The sequence below is a fragment of the Epinephelus fuscoguttatus genome, linkage group LG7 (assembly GCF_011397635.1).
Source record: "Epinephelus fuscoguttatus linkage group LG7, E.fuscoguttatus.final_Chr_v1".
Lineage (NCBI taxonomy): Eukaryota > Metazoa > Chordata > Actinopteri > Perciformes > Serranidae > Epinephelus > Epinephelus fuscoguttatus.
The window spans coordinates 15722218-15739522 of NC_064758.1; the positions used below are offsets into that span (position 1 = coordinate 15722218).

At 40.9% G+C, this 17305-nt stretch overlaps 1 protein-coding gene across 2 annotated transcripts in view; it reads right to left on the bottom strand.

The window, feature by feature from the left end:
* soga1 (suppressor of glucose, autophagy associated 1) overlaps window positions 1–17305 on the bottom strand; it is a 142782-nt gene that overhangs the window by 100596 nt on the left and 24881 nt on the right. For both annotated transcript variants that reach the window (XM_049582001.1, XM_049582000.1), the window contains exon 4: window positions 13498–13647. In XM_049582001.1, the coding sequence (XP_049437958.1) occupies window positions 13498–13647 (150 nt within the window). The remainder of the gene's footprint in view (window positions 1–13497; window positions 13648–17305) is intronic.

The following is a 17305-nucleotide window of genomic DNA, read 5'->3' on the forward strand; positions in this document are numbered from 1 at the left end:
TGGTGGATGAGAATACAAAGTGTGTGACTTTGACACCAGAGTATAAAATTCACTCCCCATCTCGCCATTTTGCAAATGTGGCCCCTAGCTAGTTGGGTATCCCTGGCTTAAACTATTGACCTTAACCACAAGGCAGCAGCAACTTATTTGCTCTAGTCAACTTGCTCGTTTCTTGAGCCACATTAAATGCTGACATACAGTATAAAACATGTCCATGCAGAGATAAAACCTGCAGTAAGTGATCTCTTCAGCCATTTGATGCAGCACAAACAACCTGATGAGTTTATATGATGAACTTGTTGGTCAGCAGTTGCTTATTTGCACATCCAGCAGATAAGGAGCAACATTAGCATACATTTGGAGTCATGTTTCTGTCCACCTGATGAATATAAGCCCTGTTTTCACCCTTATTTAACTCTGCTTTTGGTTTCCATAAACTGCTGAAGGAAGCATTTGGCTCTTTAGCTGCCAAATGTTTCACTACAGTATGTTAACCAGCTGCTAGTTGCTACCTGTGTTCGTCCATTCTTTGGAGGTTTTATGTTGAAAACCTCCAACAGCTTTGTTCAAAAAGGGCGAGTAACCAAATCATAAAAAGTTGCAGCTTGCAGTTAATCAGGTTCCCAGGGGGAAAGGAGGGACTGAAGCATACTGATTGATTTGCAGCCTTTAATTGTGCAAACAGACTAACGTTGCAACACCACTGTGTCATCATCAGAGTCTAAGAGCTGCAAATCAATCACAACAATGAGCTGAAGTTGCTAAAAACCTCCATAGAGATGAGGAGAGCTGCAGAGTGGGGTAATAATCCTCTGTGGGTTTATCACTATGGCACTATGAGAGAAATGCAACATACACATTCAGTATACTTCACGGAAATTAATGCAGTCTAACAGAAAAGTCCTGCAGTGAATCCTAACTTCATTCTGTAGCTAAAAGGCAGCCAGTGTAGGAAGGTAAGAGTCGGGTTAATGTGCTTTCTCTTTGTTGACCTTGGTAGAAATCTTGCTGCTGCATTTTGGATTTATTGAAGATGGAATAAACAAGACTGAGTAAAACCAAAATATAATGAGTTGCAATAGTCGAGGTGGGAGAATATGAAGGCGTTTGGAGAGTGTACACAGCTGCATGAAACTTAATTTTACTACTTGACTGATTTGTTTGTCAGACTTCAATTCTGTGTCGTTATGTTGGGCACAAAAGACACTTGGTTATGGTTTGGGAAAAAAAATCATGTTTTGGCTTAAAACACCCATGTTTGGTAGCGCAAAAGCTGCTGGAAACACAGCGATTGGCTGTAAAACATATCTGGTGTTGCTATATGTTGGTGTATAACAGTGGTCTGCAGCTTGGCAGCATATCTCACTTAGATGTCACGCCATCCACCCTCCCCTCCACCTCCTGATGACAAAGTGACCTCATATACTATGTCACTTCAGAAACATTGACATGATACATGTGAAAGTAATGAATGTTACATATTCCTGCCAACATTTTCTTCTGGTGACTGGGCTGGAGCAGACCAGCAGCTATAGAGGCCTGTGTACTCTGTGTGATATAAAGCAGTGATGTAATATTCTTGGGTTTGCCCTTGTACTGCTTCCTCTCCCTCGTTCTCTCTTTGTGCATGTGTGTCTACAAGGCTTTGATTTCCCCAAAGGACTCTGTGCTCTCCTATACATTACTCTGTGTGTGTGTGTGTGTGTGTGTGTGTGTGTGTGTGTGTGTGTGTGTGTGTGTGTAGCCTCTGTCTGTCCCACTGGTACCACTGAAGCTCCTGTTGACCCAGAAATGCTACTGGCAAGATTCCCTTTGTCTTTCCTTGCCGTCTTTCTTTTTCTCCTTCCTTCCTTTCCCCTGACATTTCTTTCTTATCTTTTGTTTGTAATACCCCTGTATCTCATGTTTGTCTATCTGTTGTTCTCTTGTCTTCTCAATCCCCATCTTTGTGCCCTTTCCCTCTTGGTATTCCCCTCCTTTTATGTTTCACTTTCTCATACGTTCTTTTGTTTTTACTGTGTTCCTAATCTCTTTTAGTCCCGTCATCTCATTGTCTTCCCCTCAGTCCTTCTCTTTTTACCTTCAGTGTATCACTTTCTATCTGTCACTCTCACTCTAAATCTATTCCTACTCTTTATCTCTACGAATTCCTCATTTTCCCAGCTGTCACTCATCTTAGTCTTCCCTGTGTCTATTGTTTTCTCTCCATATCGCTCCCCTTTACTCCCGATCTCTCTTTTATTCCCTCTCCATGCTTACCTACTGTAGCTTATCCTCTCACCAAACACTTTTTTCTTTGATCATTTCTCCCTCTATCAATCTCTCCATCGCCCCTGTATTTTCTTTTGCCTACATAGAATCTTCATCTTTCTCTCTCTGCCTCTCCACATACAGCATCTCTCTTGATGCTTGTTATGTATATATTAATAATTCAATTACACCATGCAGTTTTCTGATTATCGCAGATCTCATGAAAACCCCTGAAACAGAATGAACTTTTCTTCACTCGATCGTCTTCTTCTCTAACACACGCATCACCCTGACTCTGGTGTTTCGTGGCTCTCTGTTCTTCTAAGACCATCTTCACTCTAATCAATCACCCTGACCCAGATAAAGCTAAGTTTAAACCCGGGCTGCTTTGATGCTCTGACCCATTTAACGGCACTTGTGTCCCTGCAGACAACGCACTGCTTTCATTGTTGGCCTGAGATTGGCAGCGGGGGAAATAACACGGGTGCCATGACCTGTGTGCTGCAGGAAAGTAGATATGGAGGCAAAAAAGGGACTCAGCCAATGAATGATTGATACTCAGTTTAGCTGAATTACACCACAGGTTTTCACAGCATCTTTACCAGCCGTTACCTTTCTCAAGAAGTAAATTGTAAGTTCTCAGGCTGGCGCTGAGGACGGCATGTTTATTTTTTAGTATCACTCACAGCAGTACTCTCTTTTTATGGAGAATCCGTGCTTGTGAACTTTGGCAGATCAACAGAAAATTACCTGGCAACTTTTTTGGTCATTTTTCAAGCGAAAAGCCAAATATTCTGTTTCTCTGGAGAGGAATTGCTGCTTTTCTTTGTCATATGCAGGGTTCCCACACATTGTCCTGGACAACATTTTAAAACCTTTCCATGACTTTTCAAGGACCAATAATATTTTTTTTTCTTGCCCCACTTGCCCACCTTTTTTCAGACATGTTAGATTCAAGAGAGAAAATGGAAAAACGTACATCATGGTGAATGAAACATCACACACTGACACACATTTGAGCTACATGAGGTCAACAGCTACAGAAAATACATTTACCGAAATTACATTATATTACTTTGTAAAGTATTCACAGCAAAATACTGTAAGAATTTCATTTACAACAAGATTCCATGACTTTTCCAAGCTTGCAAAACATTATTGTGAAATTCCATGACTTTTCCAGGTTTTCCATGACTGTGGAAACCCTGCATATATGAAAGTAAGTTGAGATTTATTAATTTTTTTTGCACAATTTTCTAACATTTTATCCACTAAGTTATTAATTGACAGATTAACCAGTAATGAAAATAGTCCTAGTTGCAGCCCTAAAGCAAGCAGTGTGTCCTACTGCACTACTAATGCAGCACAAATAATCTTCTACCATGTCTTAAATTAGATTTTGAAGATTTTTTTGCTGTACATTTGGCAGACTAACTTGCTGATCTTGTAAATAACGGAAGTGAAAACCAAGCAGAAACAGCCTCGGGTTCAAAGGGTTAATTGAGGCCTTAAATATAAACACCCTGGTTTTACCTTCAAAAAGTCGCACTAACTTTACGGCTTAACTGACCTTCCATTAACCCTGAATGTATCTCGTGCTCTGTTGTGCTTATGGACGTCACACTCGCATGCACATACTCATGCTGCCAGATTTGCACACATGCATGCAGGAATAAACATACAAAAGGTCAATGTGGGCATTAAATTACATTAACACATACTGCAGGCTAACCTGCATGTGAGTCAACGCCCTGTCTTCGCTTTCAGAAAGAAGGAATACACACGCACATACACACACATGCATGACACACTTACAAAATACACACTGCAAAGTCTCAGGCTACCCTTGCCCCACATCCCTCAACTCGCTACAAACAATAGGCAGCACTTCCTGAAAGTCAGAAATAACAGGGAACAGTTTCCTTCAGCAGTAACTGGGGAATATGAGAGAGGGAGAGAGAGAGAGAGAGAGAGAGAGAGAGAGAGAGAGAGAGAGAGAGAGCAATGAAAAGTCCGTGTAGCCTCCACAGAGGTAGATACTGAGTCCAAAACCACTCACATTGCTTCATGAGCTGTGAATTGAAATGTGGGACACTTATGAATCAGCAATTTATATCATTTTTTCTATATATCACAGTCGATTTTTAACAATTGTGGGAATGTTTTAGGGGCACTATAAAGAGCATATACTTTGTCACACTACATATTCTAAGTACATCTCCCTCCACCTGTTTTTTGGGAATTTCCTATTGGCACATAGGAACACCCTGAGCGGAAATGCTGGAAATTAAAAAAAAAAAAAAGTTGAAATATCACAAAAGTTTTTATGCTTTTACGCAGCTGAACCAGAGGTTTGTGTATCAATGAAAGCAACTGCACCCATTTATTTCAGGTTGTCACCTAGCGCAGGTGCCCTTAAAAGATTTTTCTTTTGTGTTTTGTGGCCCATTGTATGTAATTGCTATATTGTGAAAACCAAGCATCTCCAAGCTATGAGAAAGATTCCTGTTTTCAGCTTTGTAAAATGGTTTACTTTGCTCAAGACGTAGGAGAATTTTCTGACCCCATAACATAACATTTTATCCTTCGTTTTACAGAATTCAACATGCCAGATGTGGTAATAAATGGATGCATAGTGTCTGTTCTTGCCCAATAGACTTGAGATGAGGTCACACATGAAAAGAAAGCTTTTAATCGTAGGCTGACAACACTTTTTTAACAGTGACCATCTTTCCTTAATCTTTACCAAATCACTGCCGTGCCCACATACTGCAGAAAAGAAGTAACTAGTAATGTGATCAATGGATGTTGACATGGTTTTGTAGGATCACCCAATATCAATCTGGGTTTGCCACACCATTTCTTTGAACATATCTGCATTTATGACAAAGAGAGGTGTGTGTCAGGTGTGTTCCTGTGTGTTATGGGAAGATTGTGTGAAAGACAAAGAGAGAAAAAAAAACGCATAAAAACGTCCATTTTATATACTGGTGTGTGTGTGTGTGTGTGTGTGTGTGTGTGTGTGCCCAAGCAGACAGAGCGACCTTATCATCCTCAACAGACTAACTCTAAATCACCATGCTATCAAATACACACACACACAGAAAGGGAGAAAGAAACCTCCAGAATGACCTTCACAGGAAACATGGGAATTAAACTCACACAAAGAGGAGGAGAGAGGTAGTACGTATATATGTATATCTACTTGTAAGAGAAACAAAGAACAGAGGGTGGAAAAGAAAGAGAAGAAAACAGCCAATGAAAGAAAAGAAGCAACAGAATGAAAAAAGAGAATCAGCGAGTGACATGCTGCATTTTTCCCTTCGCCCTCAAGTCACTGAGGATTTTTTTCCAATTAAGGCTGTTATCTCCTCGACTGCCAGCCCTCCTGCAAAGACCCCACATGGTACAGTCCCCCTCTCCACTTCCTCTCTTTTCCCTCTGCCTCTCTCTCAGCCTTACTTCTCTCTCTTTTCTCCCTTTGTTCTTTGTTAATTCCTCCTGTTCTCCATCTATCTGAGTGCAATACTCCAAGTTCACCCAACCTACTGTCCGTCTTTGTATTCCCACATTTCACATCCCTTCATCTGTCTACCTCTCCTTCTTTTAAGCTCTCTTTTGTGCTCAGTCACCTTGAGGCAGTGTGGCCACAGCTGGAATACAAGCTTTACTGGTCAACTTCTACTGCAGTCTATGAACAAAGAAACACCAGGATTCAGGCGGGTAACACAACACAACAGCTCGCCACAGTGTGAGCTGCTATTCATAAAGGTGTAGTGCTTTTTGTTTGGCAGTGAGACAACAGTGATGGGAGCTAACTAGTTAACAAAACATAAAGTGTTGATGTTTAATTGTGCAGCTTACAGGCTCAGTCCTTAAGGGATGCAAACTGTACTGCACATGACCACCTGATATTAAGCATAGTCATTGATTCATTTTCCGTAACTGCTTATCCTATTGGGGGTCGTGAGGGGTTGGAGCCTATCCCAGCTGACATTGGGTGAGGGGCAGGGTACACCCTGAAAAGGGTGCCAGACTATCACAGGGCTGACACACAGAGACAGACAACCATTCACACTCACATTCACACCTATGGGCAATTTACAGTCACCTGTTACCTAACCTGCATGTCTTTGAAGTGTGGGAGGAAGCTGGAGTACCCACAGAAAAACCCACGCTGACACAGGGAGAACATGTACACAGCCCCCAGGGTTAGAACCTCCTGCACCAGGGTCAGATCAGGAACCCTCCTTACTGTGAGGCGACAACATGTACATCCCATAGGCTGCTCTAACATGCACCGTGATCACCTTGATTGTACATCGGTTTATAGTATCTTCTAGAGTTAGTTGTACTTACTGTATTATTATTATTCCAATTTAGCTTTCTTTTAGCTCTTAAATTGCAAGACATTATACTGGGTGAGAGGGAAACAGCATTTCAATTCTCCGTATGTCCTGCACATATAGCAACTGACAATAAAAACCTTCTTAACTTGAACTTTGAACAATGCTAACCAGTCCAGCCCAGTCCAGTCCAGCCCAGCCCAGTCAAGTCAAGTCAAGTCAAGTCAAGTCAAGTCAAGTCAAGTCAAGTCCAGAGTAGTCCAGTGTACTCCAGTTCAGTTCTTGCACTTTTTATATTGCCTAATGTTCATAAAATATTCACATTTCGGCTGAATTGATGCATTTAAAGGGGAGCTATGTCCATTTCAAAATTCATACATGTTATTCCTATGGTCTAAGATGGTCCAAAAACATTAGTAAACATAAACAACTCTCCAAAAATCCAAAAACGAGAGTGCTAAAACTCAAATTTGTGATGTCATCAAGTAACATCTGGAGCAGCTCTAGACTTTATACCCTGTGACATCACAAGTTTGAGACTTCCTGCTCTGGTTTGTGGCTTTAAGAGAGAGAGAGGAGCTTATAATTTTGATATTGTTGCCATTTAAATTCATGTACAATATGTGTAACTATGGTTTTCATAATGTGATATACATAAGGTAAAATAATAGTTTACTATTTTATCTGTCAACATGCAGACACATCCTGACTGTCACAGCCTTTGTGTACATATCCTGTGCTGGATATAGACTGAAACAAGACTGCATGAGGAAACTATTATGTGCATGTTGTCAAGTCTTCTGTTAAATCTGCATCAGTCACTGCAGGGAGTGAGCAAAACAGAAAATGATACATCGGGCAGACGTTAACGGCAGCTGGAGCAGGGTCAGAGTCATTCATTCAATCTGCTTATGATCACCTCACGAGGACCTGACCGTCTTTATTCTCCTCTTTGCCCCATCATTCCTCCTCCTGTGGGCCTTCATTGCGTACTTATTCATGAGGCAGAGGGACATCATGTACCACAGCACAGTCAACCCCGTGTGAAACAGTAACATAAAAAATTCAGCACACATAAACTGTGGCTGGTGTTATTTGTCTGTTTACACCGCACACCGTGTATCGCACAGCCACAACAAAGAGAGAGCAGAAATGGTAGTAACCAAAAACAGCAAAAACAATACCTGCAGAATCAGAAACCAGCGTGCTCTTGTGTTTGTCTGAAAACGCTTCTCTTTTCCTCACAACAGGCTGCTGAAATCCACAAGACTACCCTCCATCTCATCCTTCAAAATCCCCTCAACATCAGACTCAGCTCCATTATCTCCTCCACCATCCCCTCCTCCTCCATCCTTTCAATCAATCCTTTCCTCCTCGCCTCCACATGACAAAACACCTGGAAAAGACACACCCTATATAGGCTACCCCCCCCCCCTCGATTTCTACAGAGAGATCATTCCTCTCCCTCCTTCTATACTCGCTGACCTACATCCCTCTATAACTCTCCCCCACGCCCCCTCCCTCCATCACATCTGACCTTGCCTCCTTCAAAGGTCAAACAGCTGGAACAGATCGATGGTTTCAGAGATGACTGCAGCAGCAGGAGGAGGAAAGCAGAGAGACGAGAGGAGGGGCGAGACAGAAATGGAGAGGTATGAGTGAGCGAGGGAGTAAAGGCTTTGGTATGGAGGAGGGAGAGGGTGATGAGAGGGGGAGGACAGGAGGAGGAGATGGGCAGAGAGGAGATTTTGAAAGAGGAGGGAGATGGGATAAAGAAATCCCTGCATCAGCATTCCTTTGGGTCTCTGTGGATGCAGCAGCAGCAGCGAGAGGAGGGAGGAAGGTGATAATAAATAGGGAGAGATAGAGTGAGGGAGGGAGGGATGGCAGAGAAGGAGAGCAGGACAGAGAGAATTAAGAAGACAGGGAACACCTCCCTCCACTTAATTGCATTGATTGTCTCTTTACCCACAGGGTGGTAAACAATATAGATCTGTGTGTACTCAGTTAAGTGTGTGTTGGTCACCATGTGCTAAATATACAAATACTACAATAACACAGTATATTATAGTAGCACATGGTTTCACAGAAAGCAACCACTGCACGTACAACATAACAATCTGTGTTCAAATCTGAGACAAAACACTAACTAACAGTGTGTTCATACGAAAAGTCATGTTTTTTAGTTGTCCGTCTCACACACTTTTGACAAAACAGATCCACATTTATTTTAGAAAAACAAATTAAGCTGTCTACAGAGGCTGCGTAACAGCTTACTCTGGTCATACTCTTGTATACAAGACCTAAAGCACATTTTTCATTTTCTTCCAATTTATATGTCTAACTACATTCATTGTGTGCTGGGCTCTGATTGCAGCAAAAAGGTGGGTGACCTACACTTAATACTATACCCGAACGCATCCTGTTTAAGCACAACAAGGCAGCCGACACGATGGAGAAGGCAACATGATGTCTGCCCCCCCAACCCCACAAAGCCATAACATTCTACTCCAGTGAAACACAGTGGGAGGCAGCTATGCTAAGCTAGCTCATTGCAAGATGGTTATTATCACCTGTGACACCATTACTAGACCAGAAATAGAAAACCCTCGAATAGCCTACAGGTCTGACGTTTGGAGCCACTTTGGTTTTGTCTGTGAATTATGAGGGCAGGGACAAAAGAGAAAGAGAGGTGGATGAAAATAAACAAACAAAGGTATGTCACATCTCATTTACGCCATGTAGCGCGCCAACTTCACCCCAATGTGTGAGCAATGCAAACACTACATGCAAACATTATTCCCGCAGCATTAAGGCAGCCATTCCCAACTGATTCAAACAGGGGAGAAAGAAATCCTTTCGGCAATTAATGACGTTACATTTATTGCCACGGATATGAGACCCGGCTATGCAGTGAAAAACATAGGCTTTGACGAACATGCTCAATGTAACTGAGCCCCGTAACAATTTTCCTTCACAAGCCCATATTAACCAGACTGTAATTCAAAACAAAAAACAAAAGCCCAAATTATGATGATAGCTTTTATAGAATGAATGAATTTTTCTTTCATTTCAGAAACAGAACTTTTAAAATCAAGGAGATTTCTACCTTTTTGCTGTGTTGAAAACATACCGAACCGTGACACCACTGTGTCCCATTGAACTAAAGCTTACATTTTGTTAACTGTTAGACCCCTACACACTACGTCACATTACATTTCCTTACTAACATGTTTTGCATTTGGCATGGGATGATATAAATAAATTCATGCCACTATTATTCTGGCCAAAATAACAGTGATTCAAAATATTATGATAATCACCAAATGAGCTTAAAACTCTTAGAATGGCACTAAAACATTACATTTTGTGAAGAAACAAATATTTTTATTACATCACAGACAGGACACCCATCTTGATCCTTGATTCAGGTTTTAAGGATTTTTAAGGCTGGTGTGTATGCAGCCTGTTTTTGCAGTGTCTTTTGTTGTTGGGTGCCCAGCAGTCTCTTTGGGTGCTGCTGGATATTAACAATTGTCATGATAATGGAAATTCACTATGATCAACTTATTGTTTTTTTTTTATCGCGATCCATGATAAAAATGTGTATCATCCCATCCCTTTGTTGTCTACAAAGATGCTTTGGTTTTGCTGTTGATCCTTTAATAAGTACCATTTTAGAAATTTATATTATGATTTGTGCTACTAGGTGCTTGGTTACACATTTAAAAGGGCAAAAATTCCTGACCAAAATCAGTTCATTTCTAGATAAAAATACTGCTGTTATATACATGCACTTTCTAATGACGATTATTGGAATGTTTCTCCTTTAGTTTTTGTGCATACAGCATAAAGATCGTTAGGTTTGCAGAAACTAATCCCTCTCCAGTTCCCAGTAAAATACCATCGGCCTGCAGCAGCAAACTAAAGGTCTAGCCCTACGCAGCATAGCTCTGCTTTGTGAAGAACATCAATATCAGTGCAGACTGGAGGCTGCAGCCGCCACCAGGACACAATCAATAATTCACAAACCTCCTTTACACCTGTGAATCACCAAAGCCTCAATTGTCTGTGTGCTCTTCTGTGTCTCTGCCTTTTTGTCCAGTTTACTGCTCTTTTTTTTTTCTTTTCACCTATGTCTTTATCGCCTCTCCGTCCGTGGTCTATCTAAAGGTCTTTTTCTTGTTTTTCTTATCGCTGCCATCTCTCCAGTTTCTGGGATGTACTTTAATTCTCCTCTTTGTACTGTTATGATCAAAGTTGAGACACAGCTGAGTGAGACATTCCTGTGTGGATGAGCACACACACAAACACGGCTCCCTGAATCATATCAGCTATGTGAAGAATCCCCTTCACTGAAGGGTTAGCGTATCTCAACACAACACACCCAAACACAGCTCATGAAACCATGTCAGTCAGACAGTTAGCAAACAAGCAGAGAGCCCTTCATGGCAGTCATGTGGTCACTCAACAGAAGGAGATTCAAGGCTTAGATTGACACTGAATCGTCAGTATGAAGGATGAGCAACTGTGTTAGAAAACATCTCATCCTCTGAGTAAAAAGTCAAAGCAAGCCATGTACATAAAAAGACAACTAAAACTCCTGTGGGGCATTTTGTTAAGAAACAACAAAGCACCAAACTTAAATTTCTGTTTCATCCACTGCTAACAGCAAGAACAAGCTAATGATTACACTTTGTACAAAATTCACTCAGCAGTTTAAACAACAACAACAACGTGTTAAAAATTTGCTACAGCTTCACTCTGATTCACCCCTCTGGCTGGATTCTTCACCACTGCACTGATAGCTGATAATAATAGTAGTATTAAGGGCTGTCCACCAAAATAAAGGAAAAAACATGACTTTTCAGAAACAATGCTAGAATAATCAACACTGGTCAATTTATGTAAGAGACTCCAGTGTTTCTGTGCAGAAGAATGTTGAGGATTTTATTTAACAAACAAAGACTTTAAAATGGGAATTGGAAGCGAATACACTTCTGGAACTAGTGATGCAAATGAAGCACAAAGCTCCAGGGCTGAAAAATGAAGGCAACATGGAAGTGCCAACAGCTGCAGTTCTTTGAACGGCCACTTGGGACTGACTCCAGAAGTGAGTCAATCCCTGTAGACCCCATGCTACAATGCCAAACTTAACAGCTGAAATAAATATATTTACAGCCTGGTACAAACAGTTTTGGTCTCTAGAGATTGTTTCAACACTCATGACAACTGTACGGGAGTGAATTTTTATAAACCCGCTTGGTTCCCGTTTTTATATCACCCACTTACTTTTTTATTAAGGCTTAAAGTTACGCATATTTAAGGGTGGGGATATATGAGTGACAGGCTGTCTGTGAGCTGTGCTACAATCTATGAGTCAGATCCGCTCCTCCACAGCTTCATCCTCTCGTCCAAAAATGGTCACTCCCAGTTCCAAGAGTCAAGGCTTCAAGACGACAGTCCACAAACCAATGGGTGACATCATGTTGGCTACGTCCATTACTTTTTAAACAGTCTATGATGCAAACACAAAACATATGATGCAATCAACTAGCCGAACTAGGTGCCAAATTCTTAAGACATTAAGTACAGCACTGAGGCTAACCCGTCAATAAGCATGACAGAAAACTATCAATACAGCATGGTTGAAGGAGAAAGTGAAGTATCTGCTGATATCTGCAATCTCATTCTTTTGGTCACTACCCAAACATCATGACTATAGGTGATGGTGCCAATAAATATTTACCAATCAGCCTTGCTCTCCATTTTACAATCATTAGTGAACAAGAAAGGCAACAAAGTAACCACTTAGTAACCAGTTAAATAAACTGTCTACTGCTGTAAAGTCAACACCAAGATACATTGAGCGTCTCTCACAGCCATCTTTCCAACCATCCGCAAACAGCAAATTGGCAATTGTATAGACAGAACACACAGTCCAGCCAAGCCAGAGCAGACAGACCCAGATCTCCTGCCAGCGAGCCAGCCGTCCACCCAACCCTGACCCACATCAGGAGCCTGGTGCTGGGCCAAGGCCGTGAGCATCAGCCCATCAGGAACTGAGGAAAAGAGACAATAAGCAGAACCAGTGGGGTGAGAGAGAAAAGGGTGGAAAGACGGGGCCTCATTTTATGCTTTTCACTCAGATTAGACCGTTCAGAGGGAAGACAGTGGAGAGGTTGATCTTGCTTAACTCGGAGTGAATCTAGGTCCAAAATCACTTTATTTTTTAATTTATTTTCCTTTCAAAGGAGTGCAACGCCAACTCTGTTTATTTTATTTTCACTTCGTCTGGCCCTGACATCAAATCTTATTCTCCCTTTTCATTGCGTTGTTTTATTGGCTCCACTTGGTTTAACAAGAAAGTCCCTGGAGTGGCAGCAGAGTGGCAGAAACAAAGTCAACACTAGATGAGAGCAGAGACGGGCTCTCCTGAGGCTCACAGGCAAACCGAGTGCAGTAAACAGTGTTTTCTTCAAAAGGCTGAAAGGACGACAGGCTAAATAAGGATTTGCCTGAACCTCAGTGTTTAGCTGAAATTTCCAGGTTGGTCCAAACTCAAACAGACACTTAAATCTGAACTTAGACCATAGTAATCTTCTGCAACAAGTTTTTAAATAGCCCAGCAGTGAATTGTGAATTGGGTAACTACTGCTACAAAGATGACACAACTAAATGCAATACTACAGCTTCCTTGCATACAGACAACTCCCAGAATTCTCAAAAACTAGAAACTGTTTTGTTGACTCTGCATCAAGACACAAAGCCTTAGAGCTACATCAAATACTCAAGACTTGACAAACAGCAGTTAACCCGTTCAGTGGGCCAACTAGCCTTGCTGAACCCATTATGGCCTCTCCTGGCTGCACACAGCATAGTTAGGAGATTCTGATCGTACCTTGTCAATCTCCTGCTGCAGGACCTGTTTGGCGACCTCCAGGTCCTGCAGTCGGACCCTCAGCTCCTCGTTCTCCTGCTCCAGACGACTCCTCTTCTTTTCCACACTGTCCAGCTGGCTGTGAAGACGGATGGACACGTCCTTCGCCACCTGAGGGAGGGATGGAGGAAATTAGGCTCAGCGCATCTTACAATTCCTTTACGCTTGTGCCAGCTTCGTAGATGAAAAACAGTAATGTTGTGCAAAACACTTTACATATAGCAAATATGGACTAAACAAGAGAATACTTCATTTGGCTTCATATACTATTGTAAGTGGGCTCCTTTTGTTTTAATTTCGTGGTACGCTGGAATCCGGAATTATGTGAGTTTGATTGTCTTCAGAAAAGTCAAACTTGTTTCTGATGAAAGGACATATTTCCAAAGACTGGCCTAAACTGACACTTAAACTATTCATAAAAAGGTTCAAATGAGAGGACACTAAGACATGACTCATATCTTCCCCCAAAATAAAGTACATAAGTTGGAGTCATGAGTCATTTCAGTAAACAGATCTCCATTAGCCAGAGCTGCTACAATAACCTTTAAACTGTCATCACGGGATATTGCTTTTCATGTCACTAATCTCTGTTCAGGTAAAAGAGATGAAACCTTGGCTCTATTTCACTTCATTTTCAAGTGTCAGAAATGTTCCAGGAACGCTGCCATTGCAAGCGGGACCAGTTAAATGACTGTTATTTTAGCTGAGTCTACAATTTGTGTCATCTCTATCAACAGGAACCTTTTTTTTTTTTTAACCTAATAAAGCCCAAAAGATAATTAACAGCACTCTGGAGGAGTGCAAGGAGATGATCTTTATACATAATGTGATCTTATGAAAGTCTGATTGTTCCCCCCCGAGGGGATTGATTCATTAAAAGTTTCTAATGTCAAAGAGTCAAAGTAGGGCAAAGTCGACTCCCTGGAGTCTGATATGAAAACAGCACAACAGGAAACAAAATGCAGTAACACCATCTGATAACTGAATTACAGTTTACTGGAGATCATGCAATTATAACGTTATAATATTCAAAATTAGAATGACTTTATTATGAGACAAGTGCAAGAACAAGTCTAGTGATATTGTTTGCTTTAGTTATCTCTGGTTTGAAGTCCATTAGATGGTACATGAAGTGGTTGTGCTACAGCGACACAGTCAGTAGGGATGCACTAGTTTATCATCCAAACATCAGTATCTGCCAATTTGCCTTGTTGACTGCCACCTGCCAGTTGGCAAATAAGATGGCATTTATTGAAGACAGTGGCTGATGCTTTGTTGTTGTGTCACATCAAATTTATTCAGGCTTAAAAGCAGGGCTCAAGACTAACAGTGTTCCGTCACCTCTGGGACAGTAGTGTTTAGGATGAACAGAGGTCTTCCGAGAGACGGCATCTGGACGAAAGTACGCAGTGAACTCATGTTTTTTCCCTGATCATGCTACATTGTGAACAACAAACCTGTGTTTGGAATCAGCAGGAGGAGAGCTATTTAATGTTAGCTGTTAGCAGCCTCCGAAACTAACGGCGGTTGCATTGAGTTACATTATGATGCATTCAAGCTCTTCTTTGTAGAAATGAGATCTGGGCTTAAGTAAATAAATTCATCACAATGGGTTCAAATGTTGTCTTGCAAAACTTTGTTTTTTGACTTTAATACTGAAGTTGTTTGAAGGAGAAATTTGTTGATGTTTTAACAGCAATGTACAATAGATATTAGAAAGGGTATTATGATATATATAGTATGTATTTTTATCGTGTGAGGTTATATTAAAGGTTGTTTCATAAATGTGTATGATTGAATCTGTGCTCATTCAAAGATAGCGTAATTTAATTTCATTTTAGCTATTTTCTTTATATCATGAATACTTCTTTGTTTCCCTAGCACGAAAGGGGGAATAAACACAACAAAGAAAAACAAAATAAACACACACACATACACACAAATAGGTATCAGCTGTCGTCCAAATATTACTTTAAACACCAATATCGGCCCTGAATTCGGTGCATCCCCGACAGTCAGCGTTCCAGATCTGGGTTTAATGTCCTGATGACAAATAGCTGAAGTCAAAGCACACACTGAGAGCCAGTATTAAACCATGGTGTTCATTTCTTTTCCTTGTTATAGTCTTTGGACCAGCAGTTGACATTTTGGATGGGCTTTTTGTCCTGGAAATATTGCCTTCCAACTTTTATGAACTGGGCAACAATAAAAAAGGCATAAAGCTTCATATTCTGAGCTGTAATGATGGCCATCTCTGACTCGTGCTGCAATATACAAACCTATGAGGGTATCTGGTAATGTATTTTTTCTATGCTGAATTACAAGCAGTATCATTTATCTCTTTTTTTCCACGACAAATGCACCATTAGTGTGCAATGCAAATACAGCTAGGCATCAAGGAATTTATATTAAGGCAGACAGACTCAAACAAAAATGTGCAATACTTTTTAATGCACAGTTTTTCAGGAAATTTGTCCGGCAACTGCAGCACAGATGCAGCTGAAAGTATTTCTTCAGTTTTTGTATGATTCTAAAGCTTCAGGTGACTTGCACACTAAAAACAAACAAACAAGAAAACAATACTGGGCAGACGATCGCCCGCTGCATCATGCTCAATCAGTGCCTTTTGGTTATGAAAAAAAAAAAAAAGAATATAAAAGAGGTCAACTGCTTTAATAAACATCAATTTAAACTTCAAAATGATTGCTTTGGTTCCACTGACACTGACTATGAGGGCTTTTATTCTAAAAGGCTGTATTAGATTTGATGAAATGAAACTTTAATGATTCCCACCGGGAGCTGAGTAAATGGATATATTCTGTTTCAGAGAAAAATGCTTGAGTTAAATCAATCACTCAACAGCTCATAAATGTACTCAGGCCCCATTAACCTCAATATTGATTTAATGTAGTGGGAGAGGGTCTTTAGTATCTGATGATTTAACAGTTTTGTGTTCATAGATTTTACTTTTATGTTAACAATTAGTGAGAGTAGGCTCTAATCTTAATATATAATGACGAAAACTCTGTCTGTGTGTGTCTGTCTGTGGGTGTGGCTGTTCCGCATTTTTCTCCTCACTGACTTGGTCAATCTATGTGAAATTTGGCACAGTGGTAGAGGGTCATGGGAGGATGTGAATGAAGCAATATTACATCAATTGGCCAAAGGGGGGCACTATAGCAACCGATTGAAATTGCAAACTTTGAATAGGCATATCTCATGCCCCGTATGTCATAGAGACATGAAACTTTGCACAGAGATGTCTCTCCTCATGAGGAACAAATCTGCCTCAGAACCCATAACTTCCTGTTATATAGATTTTCCACCATTTTGGATTTTTTGAAAAACACTTCAAATCGATCTCTTCCTAGGAAGTTTGACCGATCTGCATGAAACTCAGTGAACATAATCTAGGGACCAATATCTAAAGTTCCCTCTTGGCAAAAGTTGGAAAACTTACTAAAACTGAGCTTCTATAAGGCAATGAATATTGCGGAGGGCGTGGCTCATCACATAAAGGTGTATAACATCTCAAGGGTTTCACCGATCACCACACAGCTTTGTAGGCATATGACCACACATAATCTGAGGGGACCCCTCCATTATTGACCCCATCAAACAAAATGGGGGCGCTAGAGAGCTAATTTCTTATCTAGGCCTAACTGCCATACCGAGTTTTACTAAACTTGGTAGATATGTAGAACAGGGCACGTCAAGGTGACTGGAGAAATGTAACTCTAATTGGCAACTGGGTGGCGCTATAACAACA